The sequence below is a fragment of the Helianthus annuus genome, chromosome 3, assembly GCF_002127325.2.
Source record: "Helianthus annuus cultivar XRQ/B chromosome 3, HanXRQr2.0-SUNRISE, whole genome shotgun sequence".
Classification (NCBI taxonomy): Eukaryota; Viridiplantae; Streptophyta; class Magnoliopsida; order Asterales; family Asteraceae; genus Helianthus; species Helianthus annuus.
The window spans coordinates 20335288-20352881 of NC_035435.2; the positions used below are offsets into that span (position 1 = coordinate 20335288).

General features: G+C 35.9%; 2 protein-coding genes across 6 annotated transcripts; one reads left to right on the plus strand and one right to left on the minus strand.

The window, feature by feature from the left end:
* Nucleotides 1–268: 268 nt before the first annotated feature.
* Nucleotides 269–7308, minus strand: LOC110928718 (uncharacterized methyltransferase At2g41040, chloroplastic). 2 transcript variants are annotated; one of them, XM_022171752.2, is made up of 8 exons: nucleotides 6849–7308; nucleotides 4576–4676; nucleotides 4082–4222; nucleotides 3469–3550; nucleotides 2487–2680; nucleotides 2305–2416; nucleotides 920–1024; nucleotides 269–571 (listed from the first exon to the last, which is right to left on the minus strand). In XM_022171752.2, exons 1-8 carry the CDS (start codon nucleotides 7017–7019, stop codon nucleotides 443–445), a joined length of 1035 nt encoding a protein of 344 aa, XP_022027444.1. In that variant the 5' UTR covers nucleotides 7020–7308; the 3' UTR covers nucleotides 269–442. The 2 variants fall into 2 exon arrangements, with proteins under 2 accessions (XP_022027444.1, XP_035843339.1); XM_035987446.1 differs by lacking the exon at nucleotides 4082–4222 and having other exon boundaries at nucleotides 6849–7302.
* Nucleotides 7309–8491: 1183 nt separating this feature from the next.
* On the plus strand, nucleotides 8492–14423 carry LOC110928719 (1-(5-phosphoribosyl)-5-[(5-phosphoribosylamino)methylideneamino] imidazole-4-carboxamide isomerase, chloroplastic). Of its 4 annotated transcripts, none has more exons than XM_022171753.2 (10): nucleotides 8492–8635; nucleotides 8727–8774; nucleotides 11180–11336; nucleotides 11464–11525; nucleotides 11630–11837; nucleotides 11999–12084; nucleotides 12632–12733; nucleotides 13085–13218; nucleotides 13704–13752; nucleotides 14100–14423. In XM_022171753.2, the coding sequence occupies exons 3-10, from the start codon at nucleotides 11207–11209 to the stop codon at nucleotides 14274–14276; spliced, it is 948 nt and encodes a 315-aa protein (XP_022027445.1). In that variant the 5' UTR covers nucleotides 8492–8635; nucleotides 8727–8774; nucleotides 11180–11206; the 3' UTR covers nucleotides 14277–14423. The 4 variants fall into 4 exon arrangements, with proteins under 4 accessions (XP_022027445.1, XP_022027446.1, XP_022027448.1 ...); XM_022171754.2 differs by having other exon boundaries at nucleotides 8493–8635; nucleotides 8730–8774; XM_022171756.2 differs by lacking the exon at nucleotides 8727–8774 and having other exon boundaries at nucleotides 8495–8635.
* Nucleotides 14424–17594: the final 3171 nt, after the last annotated feature.

Genomic DNA, 17594 nt, shown 5'->3' on the forward strand with positions numbered 1-17594 from the left:
CGACGAACCTGTCAAGTAGGGAAATATCGTTGAACCTCACACGTACGTTGCTGCGTGTTAACTTGCAAAATTTATTAAGAAACGTAAAACGAAAAACTTGCAAAATATGAAAAGTATCGAGGTTAAATTACAAAAGATGAAAAACTTTGGGTTAAAAGTAAAAAAATCAAAAGGGTTAAAATGCAAAGGATGAAAGTTTTTGGGTTAGAAATGAAAAATCAACTTTCTTTTTTAAAAAAACTCCCATGCTTGGAGTACAACTCCGTAAAACACCGAAATGATGCTTATTTGGAAATTTGGAAATATTTTCTTAACAAATGTAGTTTTTAAAAATGTCAAAAAACTAGAAATAACATATTCACCTTCTAAATACATAAACTGACTTCTCAGTTTTTCTTTGTGGAATACTTATTACTTACAAAGAATCAGCTTAAGCAAATATTCAAGGCTTTTGTGCAGAAAACATGATGAAAGCTTGCTGAATTTTGCATGTGTAATTTGTGAAACCACATGATTTGACCAAGTCTTCAATCTCTTCTTCTATTAAGTAGTTATAATTCCCAGCAATCCTCTGCCATAAAACAATACCAATTGCATATAAAATTACAAAAAATGTCAACATGAAACAAATATCTGACTAAATTTACAAAATTAAAGACAAATAAAATGTATAATTAGTCAATTCTTATTACTTTCCCCTAAACTTAATTGAAACTTGTCAAAAGGGTTTGAAGGGTCAAACAAATCGAAAATCACCAAAAACGTATTTTTGATGCATAAAACCTCCTAAACGTAACGTAACTATGGATCACAAGCATTTAATATGTCGGGAGACGGGGGTGGGGTCCTCAAAATTTAAAAATGGAGCTACTGATTAAAGAAAATAATTGTACAGAGGTAAAAAGAACTAATCATTTACCCGATCAAATGGCCTTAGTATAGCAGGAGTTGATGAAGTCGATCGTAGGAATGTTGTACTAACGAACACACCACCACTTCGCAATACTCGATTAATTTCTGCAATCTATAAATGAAAAAAGCAACTAAATCCAGAATTCAAAAACAGAAAAAGTTTCAAGGGAAATTGGACTAGTTGTACATTCCAAGAAAACCAAGATGAAAATGTGAAAATTATCATATGATGATTATGTTGCACTTTTATAACAAGTAAAATCAAAAGATGTCAACCCTAACCGGGGCACACTTACAATCATGTAACCCGTACACGACCCATTTAACCCATTTATCTAAACAAGTCAAATGGTGGGATGGGTTGGCGGACGCAGGAATTATTTGCTGGGGGTGCGGATGAGGTGTTCAACCATATTTTCAAGGGATGCGGTCGGGTTTTTTGTCTAAAATATACACTAATTTTTTTTCAAAGGGAGCGGCCGTCCACCTTGGCCAAAGGGGGGTCCGCCCCTGGTTGTGAACGGTGGGATGGGTTGTGTACGGTAGGGGCGCTAAACAGGTCGGGTTCGCGAGTTGGCCCCGACCTGAGCTCGAAAAATTTAGATGAGCCCGAACCCCAAAATCCTGTCATACATATGAACCTGGACACGACCCGAATATTAGCAGGTTGACCCGAATACGACCTCTTCAACCCAAATTTTTCTATTTTTTATTTTTTTTTTCGCAAATTAATATATTAAATTTAAAGTTTTACTACAAAAACAAAAATGTATATAATACAATGACATTTTAATTATAAAATCTTATGTCAATTTCTTTTTTTAACTTATAATTATGGCATAAAACGCGCACCAATTTATATTATGACATACACGTACACGTACACGTAAACGTAAGATAATATAATATAATATAATATAAATGGGTTAAACGGGTCAACCCGCCAACCCGAGCGGGTTAACACGAACCCGATCCGTTTAGCCAAACGGGTTCAACCTGAAACTGACCTGAACCCGTTTAGACTAAACCCACACCTAGTAAACGGGCTATAATCAGGTTCGTGTCGTGTTTTCATATCATGCCAGAAATTCACACCCCTAGTCCACGGGCTATAATCAAGTTCTAACGTGTTGGACAAGGTGGAGGGTTGTAATAAACGGTTTTAACGGATCGTAAACGGGGTTGATGGGTCGACGTGTTAAATTGTACAGGTTAAACATGTCAACCCAAACATGGCCCATTTGTCAACATGAACACGACTTGTTTATTAAACGCTTTAGACATAACACAAAATCAAATTATTTCACGTTGTAGAATTTGTAAATAAAAACGCATATAAATATTAATTAAAAACTAATAAATTTGACCCTAAAAGGAAAAAAGATAACATACTGCATTAGAAGGAGATGGCCAACAATGCAAAGCCGCACCAGCATGAATCGCATCAATCGAACCCGAGGGGAACGGAAGCCTGGAAACATCTGCCCTTACAAGCGCAAGATTGCTGTAATTTTGAATAACGTAAGTTAACCGGGATGAAAATCATATAAAAGAAAGGTGGGAATAGAACGTACGAGTTTAAAATTGTGTCATCCGCTTTCATAAAATCATAAGTTTGACGGAGCATATTTTCAGAAAAATCAAGAGCTATGACTTTTGAGTAGGTCCCGGATTTTGCGAACTTGCGGGAAAACAAACCGCTTCCACAACTAACATCTACTAAAATTCCACCTTCTGCTGGCTTGAAGTACTCTTGAGCCATGTTGAACTGCAGGACCAAGAAAAAAGTATTATTTCAATAAGATTATTATTTTTCTATAGAGGGTTGTATGATTAAAAATACAGTTTCGGAGATTTAGACATGTTTTGACACGCTTCCGTTTTAAAAAAACTTTTCGATTTTATCCGTTTGCCCCGTCTGAGATAAAACATAACCTGAATCAACCCATTCATAAGTAAATAGGTCAAGACTGTCTCCTTTATTTATAACAAGAGTAAAATGCCGAAATCGTCCCTGAGATTTGAGCAGATTTGCCACATCCATCCAATTTTTTATTTTTTTGCAACTGGACCCTTCATGTTTGCGTTTTGTTGCCAGTTCCATCATCCAATTCACTAACTCCATCTAAAATTAACGTTAACCCGGGGACAGTTTGGACATTTTACCAATTTTTTGGTTTTTAATATTTTTATTCTCTTTTTTACATAAAAAAAAAAATAATTATTAAGATTATTTATAAATAGGTGACAGTAAAAAGACAAAAATACCCCTCACTTAACAGAAGAAACAAATGAAGTTAGCAAATTGGATGGAACTAGCAACAAAACACAAACCTAAAGGGCCCAGTTGCAAAACTTTTTTTGGATGGATGTGGCAAATCTGCCCAAACCTCAGGGACGATTTTGGCATTTAACTCTTTATGACAATAACAAATTGGTAAATATAAAATTTGATCTAAAAGGTTAGCAATTTTCAAGTGATGGGGGAAGCCAAACAATTAGATTAATAAAATAAAAAGAAAAAATAATAATAAGGATATTAGGAAAAAAAATAACCTCCTCATCTGGACCAGGAAAACCTCTAGTTCTGAAATTTTGACGCCATCCACGTTCATACAAAAATGAAACAAGTGGGCTCCTGATGAATATACAAAACAAACGTTAGCTTAGAGTGGTTACAAAGAGAAAATTTAGAGTAAACTGCCATTTTGGTCCCTGTGGTTTGGTCAATTTTGCCACTTTAGTCCAAAACTCAAACTTTTTGCATATGGGTCCCTGTGGTTCAGTTTTATTGCCATTTTGGTCCAAAAATGAAATCAGGTCATATGTCTTATAAAATCCTGTTATTTTGTCATTTTCCGCAGGGGCGAAATGATCATTTCTTTTTTATAAATAAATACCATATTTTATAAGACAAATATTACCTGATTTGCCCCTGAGGAAAATGACAAAATTGCCGGATTTTATAAGTCAAGTATGACCTGATTTCATTTTTGGACCAAAATGGCAATAAAACTGAAACCACAGGGACCCAGATGCAAAAGGTTTGAGTTTTGGACTAAAGTGGCAAAGGTAACCAAACCTCAGGGACCAAAATGGCAGTTTACTCGAAAATTTATAACTCACAAGATGTTATATAATAATATCCGCATAACACTCAAGTGATTACCGAAATAACTCAGTCCGAGATGGTTGAGCTTCAACATATTCTTTTGCGCCAGCAATTAGAGTAAGATCAAGATACATGTTTTTGCTTGAATATGATTTGTTGCACTTTATACACTTAAAACCTGAACGGTAGATTGCAGGCCTGCAAGTTTCAAGATTTCCCATGAAAAAACTAGACTTGATCACGTTTAAGATGAGATGAGGCATTTTTGATCGGCTTACTTATAAACGGGTCGATCGGTTCTGATTTATTTACAATGGTTAAACATGTAAAATAAAAAGAACTAGCTTTAAAGGAAAAGTCATCCATAGTGTATTTTTATGGCATAAAACCTCTTAAATCATTTTGTTCAAAATATAATATATTAATATTACTGAAATAACATCTATTTTTTATCATGTACCACACAAATAATTCATAAATTTGCTAGACCTGCCCATTTGCGACCTCTATGCAGTATCATCACCAAATTAAGAAGAAAATATTTAACTTACAAATTGAAACCAGCAGGACCTTTTCTTATAAGTGGTTCAAAACAAACAGGACATGCAAACAAGTCAACTTCCCCTGAATCTTGGGGCTGAGTGATTGTCTCCTGCAATTAGGAAGTAATTTATAAATTCTAAGTACAATTAAAACATATATTGCAGTTAAAAACAGAGAGGTTTATGACTTTATGTTACTAGAGCAGTTCATTGTAACGGTTTGAGCACCTCCCATTGCGACGGTAATACTAGCAATATCAGAAAAAAAATCGGTATTGGAAACTTCCAGCAAATTGAAGGTCTCCAAAAATGGATACAAGTATTACGACTTTTGAGGTTTAATAAGTCACCATCAAGATGCAATATTGACGACAGAATTATCGATATCAACAGGGTAAAAATGACAAAGCCAAATACAGAAGTCACTCCCATCCAAGTTTTCTAATCTTCAAATTAAATATATATATATATATATATATATATATATATATATATATATATATATAGGACAAGGATCCGTTAGGAACCACCCTTTATTGCGAGAACCGCGAGAACCAATGTGAACACAACCAAAAATACCTAAAAATAGCTAAAAAACACACAAAACTTTTTTTTTAATATTTTATATAAAAAATCGTTACTTTTAGTAGCAAAAAAAAAAGTAGCTATTTTAACTTAAAAATATTAAAAAAAAAATTTGTGTGTTTTTTTTTTTTTGATTTTTTTAGTTTTTTTTTTTAGGTTTTTTGGGGGTTTAGTTTTTAGCATTTTAGCTTTGGGGGGGGGGGGGGGGGGTTAGGTTTTTTTTAGCTATTTTAGGTTGTGTTCACATTGGTTCTCGCAATAAAGGTGGTTCTCGCATGAACCTTACCCTATATATATATATATATATGTGTCAACTTTGGATTAGAAAATAGCATAACTGATTGCGAACTCAAATGTTTCATGAAGAAAAAGCAGGTGAACAAGGTACAGGGTGGCTGTAATGTGAGTTTTGAGGTACATACAGAAAATGGCTAAGATGTAGTCAAGAATTTGTCATGAACCCAATCAAACAAATATGGAGACCCAATCAAACTATATGCAAGACAAAAGATGCACTTTTGGTCAAAAAAGAACGAAAGCAAGAAAGCAGAGAGTTGAAAAAAAAAACTTGGCAATATCACTAATGATGCATGATCATAGGAAGGAGGACACCTAAGAAATGAGGCTCGCATAATCCGACACATGTGGGCCAAGTTTCAGAATCAAGAAGCTACTACTCTCTAAGTTCCTAAAAGAATCTGCTTTTGACGTTCATAATTGATCTTCAAACTTCAAACTTAGGTCCCGTTCGGTTCAGAAATTCACTAGATTTGGAACCGAAAAACACTCCATACGAAATTGCGTTTGGTCTTCAATCAATGGAATTTACTTTCCTTCACTAGTGTGAAGGAATCTAAACATTCCATTGGAATGTATCTGTATCCTCTTCATCACAAATCCAACTGAAACTAACTGACTTCCATCGATTGACGAGAGTAGGTAACGACTTCGATTTGATTCATCTCCATCAAACAAACATATTGGAATGGATTAACACATGAACATAACTTGTTTAGAACACCAATTAGATTGAATGATTGGTTCAGTATAACCCTTGTTTGAGCTGAATCAGGTAACATGCACAGATTCTTTTTCTTTGCCCTATTCGTATCAGAACCCTAAATTAAGCATAATTACCACAAAAAAAAAAAAAAAAAAAAAAAAAAACCCTACCGAACCAATATATACAATGAATACATAATAATTCAATTAAAACCCTAAATTAAGCATAATTACAAAAAAAAAAAAAACAAAAAAACAAAAAAAAAATCTTACTAAACCAATATATACAATGAACACATAACACTAACACTAACACTAACAATAACAATAACTCAATTAAAACCCTAAATTAAGCATAATTACCAAAAAAAACCCTACTGGACCAATATATACAATGAACACATAATAAAAATAATTCAATTATGCTTAATTCAATTAAAACCCTAAATTAAGCATAATTTACCAAAATACCTATAATGAACCCATAGCAATCCAATCAAACCCCTAAATAATCAAAATTTCAATTTCTATCCATTTCAGTTGCAGACTGGACAACATCCACAAAACACAAAACTGCACACGTTATCCAACAATATTCTGAGACTTCAATACCCTAAAATCAACAAACAAACTACAAACATTATTTTGTAACGAACACCAACTGTTTGTGTTAATGCTAACAAGAAACAAAGTACCGATTCAGTGGCAACAAGGGCAGAAAGCGGTCGAACTCTTGAAGATGAGTACTGAAAAGTAGATTGGAACTTCGGATACTTGAAAACATTGGGTAGTTTAGGAACAAGTAAGGTGTGATGTTGAAGAGGATGGAGCATGTGATTTACAGAGGAAGATGATGCGGCTGCCATTGTTGTTGAATTTTGTTATTGATGTTTATTATTGTTGTTATTATCTGGTTTTGGTCTGGTGAATTGGTGTCGGATGTAGACGAAGAAGCCTATGTATATAGGTAGTTTCATGATGGAGAAGAAGAGTGATGAATTTTGTTGTTTTTGTTTCATGAAATTCTGATTGTGTGGTGATCAAGAAACCAGGTGAAGGAAGGGCTTGATTTTGGAAGTAGAGACACCATCTTTTTGATTGAGGATGCTTGCTTGCCACGTCATCATGTTTAACTACCGTGTGATTTTTGCTTGTATATCGTTTTCAAAATTCTTTTCAAAATCACCAAAACTAGATTTTTGACCTGTGCCGTGCGTTGCAGCGGCATCATTGTGTTTGGCGCGTCTTACACGTGTTACGATGATGACTTAAACGTGTGATATCAGCGCGTGACGTGACTTGTTTTTTACTTTGTCACACACGTTACGTTCGTCAGATTAACATGGTTAGGCATAGATAAAGAAGAGTATAATGTCTCGCACGTTGTGGTGTGAAGTCGTAAAAGTAATTTAAACAAAAGAATTTGAAATGTTGGAGAAGATGAGATGTGAAGTTATTAAGTAGAAATTAACGTGTAATGCTTGCGCGTGACGTGACATTTATGTGGATAGGCATAAATAAAGAAAAGTATAATGTTCGCACGTTGTGGTGTCAAGTCGTAAAAGTAATTTTAAACAAAAGAATTGAAATGCTGAAGTAGATGAGGTGTGAAGTTATTAAGTAGAAAAAATAGGACGAATCAAAGTTATTAATTATCAAAAGTTAGGTGTTAAGGTGCCATTTACCAAAAAATGAGGGGTGAATTAGAAAATCTATAAAGGTAAAGTACAAATAGAAAATCTCCAAAGTTTGTGATGAACTTAAAATCTTTAAAGTTGAGAATGAATTAGAAAATCTATAAAGTTTGGGGTACATTGAAAAATCTTTAAAGTCAGGGGATGAATTAGAAAAATGCATGGTCAAAATCACCGACCATGCATTTTAAGATTATATACAATGTGTTCTTTAAATTGCAACTCCAGATGATCTCTAGATGAATTGAAAGTTTTGCATTTCTCTAGATGGAGGTTTAATATTTATTTAGTGTAAAACCTGGGTTTGATTATTGACTCAAATCAGTTTTACCGGTAATTTCATCGTATATCTACACAGGGGCGGACTTATGTACAAAGTACGGGTTCCCGGGAACCCAGTCGGTTTTTAATTTTTAGTGTAAATATATATAAGAAGCTGAAAAGGAACGCATAAATATATTATAAAAGGAACCTATAAACATAAAAAGCCTTGGTTCCACTGGTTATGTCCCGTTTTTCTTCCAAATCCACCCGAGTTCGAGTCCTGTAACTTCTTTTTTTGTCCATTTTTTTTTATTTCTCTTTTAATTTTTTATCTTTAACGTAATAAAACATTAAAACCCATTTAGGGTTATATCCTACAACATACGCCGCACACAAACAGAGTTCAAACATCGCCCCTGCAACGAGTTCAAACAACGCACACAAACAGAGTTCAAACATCGCCGCTGCTCCGCTTCCGGCCTCCGGCTGCTCTCCCTCCGGCTGCTCCACCTCCAGCGATTAAGGTTAGTTTTTGTTTTATACGATTAACTGAATATTTCAAGTTTTTTTTTTCAAATGCAATCTGGTTGAATCTGTTCGGGTCTGCAACATCAGCAGGCTGCCGCTGCTCCGCCTCCGGCTGCTCCACCTCCAGCGATTAAGGTTAGTTTTTGTTTTATACGATTAATTGAATTTCAACTAATGGCGTAAAATGCAAATGTAACAACTAATGCAACTATAGTGTGATGTATTTCACCACTCCAAATCTCTCACAATCTCTCAGTGTGTTAATATGCTTTAATTTGTCTCAATTCGTTGCCTTTTATTCTTTTAATATCCTTTAATTTGTTTATTTAATCATAATTTGTGATATTTAGAAACAAAATTTTTTCATCTTAACAAAAAAAATTTTGTGTGATAGTAAATTAGTCGCAATAAATTCAGACTTATTGTTTGGATATATTCTATGAGTGTTGCGTTGCCAATTGGCAAAAAGTATGTGTTGATACTATTCCATTTCTGTTTATTTGATTTCTAATTTAGTTGGTGCTCACACCGTCAATCCTTGTTTAACATTAAAGCCTGTTTCAAAGGTATATGATCTTCAACGGTGGGGTATACTTTTTGACATATGAGTTACACAAGTAGTAGACAAAAAGTTGTACATATCCCTATTTGCTTGTTTTGATGATACCATAATATTTGTCACAATCTAAGAACTACTCATTCAACTTTATACGTCACAACAGTTTAAGAAAAGTAACCATTACTTATTGTTGCCTTTAGATAGGATGTTAAAGGAGATGCCACCTAGTATGTGATATAAATCCACATTTGGTGGCAGAGATGAACCTCACGTAGACAATGAATCTGGCACAACGCATCCTAAGGTTATTTGGGATAGGAATGCTAAGAAGCAACAGAGAAAAAAAATGTGATAAAGCCTGACCCGACCCGACCCGAAAATTTTAACGTTGAATTGACCGAAATCCAAACACCTAACAAAGTGAACCCAGTGGAAAAAAATCCTGGATCCGCCACTGTATCTACAGATAGGTGGGTTATCGGGTTTTTCACATAATTGATAGAAAGTTTAGCCATAAGAGATTCATAGGAGTTTAGCCATGAATTGTTAGATCTTAAGAGATCAAGAGATAAATAAGTGGTAGTTGAGTAGTGTATAAGTGCATTATCCATAAAAAAGTGTCGTATGAACATGCAACGGTGGTGGAAATTCGTACAACACATCGAATTAAGCCTACCCCGGAGTTGTCTTTTTGGTACCCAGACCGGGTTCTCATCAATCCCCGAAATGCCCGGTTTTTGACGGTTTTTGAAGAACCGGTTCCATACCAGACCCGAAACCGAGTATAGCGGGTATGGTTTTTTTATGCTAGGAACCGGAACCGGTTATTTCAATACTCAGTATAAGTGACATCCGACCATACTCGGAACCGGTTCCATAACCAGAACCAGGTATTGAAAAAACCCGGTTTGTGCACCTCTAGACTCTAGTTCCCAACCTGTTTTCATGACCCTGTCCGTCCAAGCCCAGGCCCAATTCCAAACCCAAAGACTTTTAGCTTTTTTTAACGAGCCAAGACTCCCTTCTCAGTCGAACTGGAACTGGAATCCACCACTCCGTCATCCGCCCTGCACCACCGCACCGGCGTTCTGTACGGCTGTACTAGCGCCGCCACTACGCCACCGCTCACAACAGGTTTCAATTGAATCTTAAACCTATGTTTATTATTTCTTGATGATTATTCCTCTTATATGTCTGCGGTCATCGAGGTGTGAGGTTTTAGGTCTGATTTCTTTATGTTCATGCTCCAATAACGGTTTCCGATTGCACTTTAGCATGAAATGCATATATATGTTGTGTATTTATTTGTTGAATTTCAAGGTTTTAGGTCTGATTTGGTTTTCTGCATGCTTCAGTAATGGTTTGTACTTGCATTTTATTATGATTTTCTTGAGAAGTAAATGCATATGTTGTATATTGATTGTAGGTCATGAAGAACATAATTCATAATTGTGTGTATAAGTTTGTTGGCTTACCAATTATTTATAGATTTGTTGAGTTGCCAGTCATTTATAGATAAATAGCATAATTATGCAAAGAATGATTCGTAATCAGCAAGGCCGGCTCAATCTTTTTAGGGGTCTAAAGCGTGCTCGAAAATTGGGGTTCTTTTCGTAAAAAAATTAAATAAATAAATATGTTTTTTTCTTTTGCTTAAGATCCTAAAAGGTGGAAATATAACGAGACACGTTTTTTTATACGGTTTTTAAAATGCACTTATGCACACAATCATACATATTAGAGTTGGAGTGAGTTTTAGTGAAAAGAAAATCCTTAAACCTATTTTGATACTTTACTCTCCTTGTCAAAACTGAAAATTAATTCAACTCTAAACAGTGGCGAAGCTTGAGATTTCCGATTGAGGGGTCGAAAACATATATACCAAAAAATTTCTATAAAACGGGGGGTTGAAAATGTATATACCAAAAAAAATATTTATACAAAAACTACATACTCTCCACTAATTTTCGCATTGTTGCAGAGTTAGTCAAATCAATTTTCGGAGACAATGGAAATTAGGAACCTTGACGTTAATTCAACACAGTTGAGACTCGATTCCTTTAATAGGCTTCCAAACCCATCTATATTCAGTTCCACCAGAAAGCAGAAGTTTGTAGCTGCACCTTCACAGGCCTCAAGTACGTCTGTTATCTACGCTTATTCTTACATTGTATGTGTAAGCGTTTTCCGTTCATGGCTATGTGATGTCCCATTTTTTTGAATGCATACGTTCAATGGTTAAACCGATATATATTCCTATGACAGGATCTCAATCATTATCTATCAGATGCGGAGTAAAGTTTCGCCCTTGCATTGATATACACAAGGTCTGTACATTCTACGTTCCGATATGTTTGTTTTGAGTGCGGCAATTTCAACGTGTTTATTTATTAAATTTTCTGAAATATGAATCATTTTTATGTGTTATCAGGGGAAAGTAAAGCAGATTGTTGGGTCTACGCTTTCAGATACAAAGGGAAATGATTCGACCCTTGTTACGAACTTTGAATCTGATAAATCAGCTGCTGAATACGCAACTCTTTATAAAGAAGATGGTCTTAAAGGTGGTCATGTAATCATGTTGGGAGCCGATCCTTTGAGTAATGAAGCAGCCATTGGGGCCCTACATGCTTATCCAGGTAGGATGGTTATTCTTTTTTCGTATATATAACGTTCACAAACAAATATGGTGTTTTTAAAAATATGTTTTTTTAAACTAAGGTAATATAGTCGATGGAACTTCTATTCAAGTGGATTCTTGATGGTTGATAATAACGCGAGAACCGTATATTGCATTTAGGTGGTCTTCAAGTCGGAGGTGGTATTAATTCACAAAATGCTTTGAGTTACATAGAAGAAGGAGCTAGCCATGTCATCGTCACTTCAGTATGTTTCTCTTTTTATCCTTTTTTCAATTCAATGTTTTCAGGACCAGACCAGACGTCGAACCGGTCTCTTTACCGGTCCACCGGTCAGATCGGATGTAAGAACCGGGTTCGACCGGCCGGTCCGGATTTCAAAACATTGCTTTTTTAATCTAGATGAATGTTTTTTGTTGGTTTGGTAAGGAGACACTAGTTTAGATTCTTTTAGTGGTCTCTGTAGGTCGTAATTTCAACCCATTTATACAAAAGTGGGTCAATTCGTATTGGATATATGTTATTGATAGCGGGTGAAGTGTAGAGGATTAGCCGAAACGGAACACATCAAGTGAGTTGTACAAGATCAAAAGTCGTTTGACGTGTGAATGCCTAAAATGGCGGAAGTTATTTTTGAATTTAGAAATATATACCTTGTTATGCAAATGATAGTGTCTTTGTAATCATAATCATGTTTAATGTATTAGTTGACCCTAACTGATCTGTTACTCAACCTGCTCGTGTTTGGCAACTGTGTTTGCTGTTTACTGATATATCCTTTCGTATTACGGCAGTATGTATTCAACAATGGACAAATGGACCACGAGAGGCTCAAAGAACTTGTTCACCTTGTTGGAAAACAAAGGCTTGTCTTGGATCTTAGTTGCAGGAAGAAGGTATGCATTTTCAGATGACGATGAATATGATGTTATTTTTTTGTGTTAATTACATTTTATGTCCCTGGGCTTAGCAATTACTTGCGATCTGGAACTTGGAATTTTTTTTATTTATTTCATAATCATGAAATAAATGTAGGTGATGTAAGTTCTACATTCATAATCCAAATAAATAACATTTATAAATGTAGATGTGTCAAGTAAAAAAGTGGTGCTGGGTCCCACACCGACCGACGCAAACCATTTCTGACGTGTTACGCAACTTGGATGACCCACCCATTGCCACCTGCCCACCTCTACTGGTTACTCGGTTTGTTATCTAATATATAGTTTCGTGATTATGTTTTTCAGGATGGTAAGTATGCCATTGTTACCAATAGGTGGCAGACATTTAGTGATGTGTATCTCGATGAGAAGATAATAACTTTTCTTTCAGAGTATTGTGATGAGTTTTTGGTTCATGGTGTAGACGTTGAAGGGAAAAAGTAAGTAGTTAATACTCAGTCTATTGCTAGTATACTAAGTTGTACTTACTCTTATTGGATTAGATTATTATTATTATAATTATATTACCATATCTTATAATTCTGTCCCAAAAAGAAAAGAAACAATCGTCAAAGCGGGTCATTTTTATTTTCTAGTCTGGGTCAAAACGGTCCGGGTTGATTTGCAGTCCAGCGGATGACCTGCAATCACTTTTCAGTTTTATTATAAGCAGTTAATGTGTTAGTTTTAATTACGAAACTGTATTATCACATCAATAATCTAATTTGGGCTACGTTAATCTACATCTATATGACCGCTTTCTTTAGCTAATTATTTTCATTTGACACGTTTAATATAGAAAGCAACCTTAAGATTCAAGAACAAGTATATGGGTCGAAATTGCCCCTTGATTGTTTTGTGTGATCGTGTTTCTTAAATAATATTTGGCTGGCTTCTATATGTTTTATTTATTTATTTATTCTAGATTGGGCATTGACGAAGAACTTGTAGAACTACTCGGCAAGCTGTCCCCGGTATGTACTAATACTCATTTTCTGTTATTCTTATTACATGTTTAATTCTTTGAATAGAGATACCATGATTTTTGAAGTGCTATGAACATTTTATTTTGAATTTGTGAAAAACGTTGATTGTTATATAAGAAGTACCAAAATTTTTTGTTGATTGTTACCATAAAAGAAAATATATAGAGGGTCATTCAATAGACAACTAATTTGAAGATAGAGAACTACCCCAAATCGAACCATTTTCAAGCAAACAAATTTCAATTGCCACATGATACAAGACTTGTTGCATTGACTACACGAAATATTTTATCATCTAAACTTTTGCTGTTGGGTACTGATTTGACTGGATTCAGATTCCGGTGACATATGCTGGTGGTGTCACCGTAATTGATGACATGGAGAGAATAAAAGTTGCAGGAACGGGGCGTGTGGACGTGACAGTGGGTAGTGCTCTCGACATTTTTGGAGGGAAATTGGCTTATAAAGATGTTGTGGATTGGCATTTTCAGCAACAAGCTCTACCAGTTTAGCCTTGTGTTGTGTTATTAGTATTTATCGGTATGTCTACATTCAGTTGATTAAGAAATTCTGCACATTTTCGGGTTATCGTAACTTGATTCTTATGGCTTGTTTTATTGTAATTTTTGTTATGTTATCAAATAAATATTTTTAAGTTACACTTTGTTTTTAAGTATTTATTTATTTATAGGCTAATAATAAAGGTATTATGTTCACTCACTTGACACTTATTGATGTAATTGGATATCACAAGTGAACAAAAACTTGATTCAATAACGAGGCCAACAAGCCTTTAAATACAAAGAGGAAATAACAAACAAAGCTAGAAAACAGGAAATCAAATAACGTCTACTAAAACGAAATAATAGCAAAAGAATCGGTAATCATCTGACTTCTTCCATCCACGTGCGTTAGCCAATTCTTCTTTATTCAACGGTAACAAACGGTAACAATCATACCAACGGAATTACTCCTTCAAACCCTCCCTCAAACATGACATGTCATTCATGTCAAGTTTGTCCTTTATTGAGCAAACACCCAGCTGATTTCTTAACCTTAAAAATGCTTCCCGATGCATTGGTTTGGTTAGAATATCAGCCACTTGATCATGAGTTCCACAATGCTCCAGCTCAATGCATCCTTCATTCACCAAGTCACGTAGAAAGTGAAACCGAACACCAATGTGCTTACACCTCCCATGGAAAACCAGGTTTCTTGATAACTTGATTGCTGACGTGTTATCACATTTGATTATGGTACTTCCTTCCACTTTAACACCAATATCTTCCAGTATACCTCGAACCCAGACAACTTGACATGCACAAGATGCAGCAGCAACATACTCAGCTTCAGTCGATGACAATGCCACAATACTTTGCTTCTTAGACGACCAACTTATGGCAGCACCATCCCATAATAAAACATGCCCTGATGTACTCTTCCTGTCGTCATAATCTCCCGCGAAGTCACTGTCAGTGTACACCTTTAACTTTCCTTTTCCTCCCCTTTTATACCATATTCCATAATCCAAGGTGCCCTTCAAATACCTCATAACCTTCTTGGCTGCTGCATAGTGAATAGTAGTAGGTTTTGACATAAATCGACTTATCAAACTCACCACAAATTGTATGTCAGGTCTGGTGTTCGTAATGTACATTAAGCACCCAACAACCTGCTTGAACACAGTGTCATCTATCTGTTCTCCTTCACCTTGCTTCAGTTTGCATCCTGGAACTATCGGATTCACAACAGCATTGCATTCCATCATCTTGAATCGAGACAAAATTTCCATAGCATATTTTCTTTGTGACATATGAATTCCAACAGATGATTGAACAACCTCAATGCCAAGAAAGTACCTCATCTTCCCCAAATCTGTCATTTCAAACTCACTCTTCATGGATTCTTTGAATTCCTTCAGCATACTTTCATCATCACCCGTAAATATCAGATCATCGACATAGATATTCACAAGAAGCTTCTTACCGGCTGGATTTTCTTTAATAAACAAAGTGTGCTCTGATTTGCATCTTCTGAACCCTTCAGCTACAAAATAAGTTTCAATACGATTGAACCAGGCCCTGGGGGCCTGTTTCAGCCCATACAACGCCTTGTTCAACTTATACACTTTGTGTTCATTGTTCCTAACCACATATCCTTGCGGCTGCTGCACGTATACCTCCTCTTGCAACACTCCATGCAGAAAGGCTGATTTCACATCCAATTGGTAGATGTTCCAGCCATGTTGGGCAGCAATTGCGATCATCATACGAATTGTATCCATCCTTGCTACAGGCGCGTACACTTCTGAATAGTCTATACCATACTGTTGCCCATATCCACGAGCCACAAGCCTTGCCTTATGCTTTTCTATCTCTCCCTTCTCGTTCAACTTTGTTTTAAATAACCATTTTACCCCAATACATTTTGCACCTTTTGGAAGCTCAACCAGATTCCATGTTTGATTCCTTTCTATGGCCTCTATCTCAGCATCCATTGCCTTCTTCCACTTATCATCTTTAATAGCTTCTTCATACTTGATTGGATCTTGGTCTTCAATCATCACATTTAACTCGTGTTCATCATCAGATTGCAGCTCACTTCCAGTTGCATAGTCTTGTAGGTAACTGGGAGGTCTTCTCACTCTTCCCTCCCTTGTTCTTGTAGTGCTAGGACCCGGATCAGCAACATTTTCTTCATTATTGACTTCATGCTGCTCTTCATCAACTTCAACTTGGACACTTTCTTGTTCATCACAAGTGTAATTTCCCCATGTCAGTTCTTCCTCAGCCCTTTCTTTCCCTTTACCAGAATTCCAGTTCCATGCCTTATGTTCTTCAAACACTACATCTCTACTGACCAGAACTTTCATAGTTTGGGGATCAACTAATCGATAGGCTTTGGATTCTTCACTCACACCGGTTAACACGCACACGTGACTTCGATCATCGAGTTTCTTCCTCTTTTCTTTTGGTATGTGCACATGAGCTATAGAGCCCCATACCCTGAAGTGATCTACTGTGGGCTTAGATCCACTCCAAGCTTCTTCCGGTGTCATAGTAGAATGAGCCTTGCAAGGAATCCTATTCAACACATAAAAGCTCCACAAAGCTGCTTCAGCCCAAAACATTTTAGGCATGTTTTTAGAAGCAAGCAATGTAATGATCATTCCAATAACGGTTCTATTTTTACGTTCGGCCACACCGTTTTGCTGTGGTGTGAACCTAGTTGTTAACTGTCTCTTTATCCCCTTCTCTTTACAAAATTCTATGAATTCCTTTGACAAGTATTCACCCCCTCTATCCGTTCTAAGACACTTAATCAATTTCCCACTTTCAGTTTCTACTTTACTCTTAAACTCCTTAAACTTTTCTAGAGTCTGAGACTTTTCAGATAACATATACACCCATGCTTTTCTACTGAAATCATCAATAAAGCTCAATAGATACCTTTTACCCGTATGGGATTGAGGAGTGATAGGTCCACAAATGTCTGAGTGGATCAGTTCCAGAACATCATCTGCATGCCATTTGCTCTTCTTTGGAATAACTTCTCTAGTTTGTTTCCCAATGAGACACATTCCACATACAGCCTTTTCAACATTGAACTTGGGAAGATCACGGACCATGTTCTTTTTCTGTAGAGCCTCCATATTAGTTTTGCTGATGTGACCCAGCCGCTCATGCCACAACGTTCCTACATCCTCGTCACTTGTGTAGTTGCACCCATCTGTTCTTTGACTTTCACATCTGTTAGTGTCTTCACTGAGAGGATACATCCTGTTGGCACTCATATTGCTTTGAAACAATAACCCTTTCTCTGGATGATAT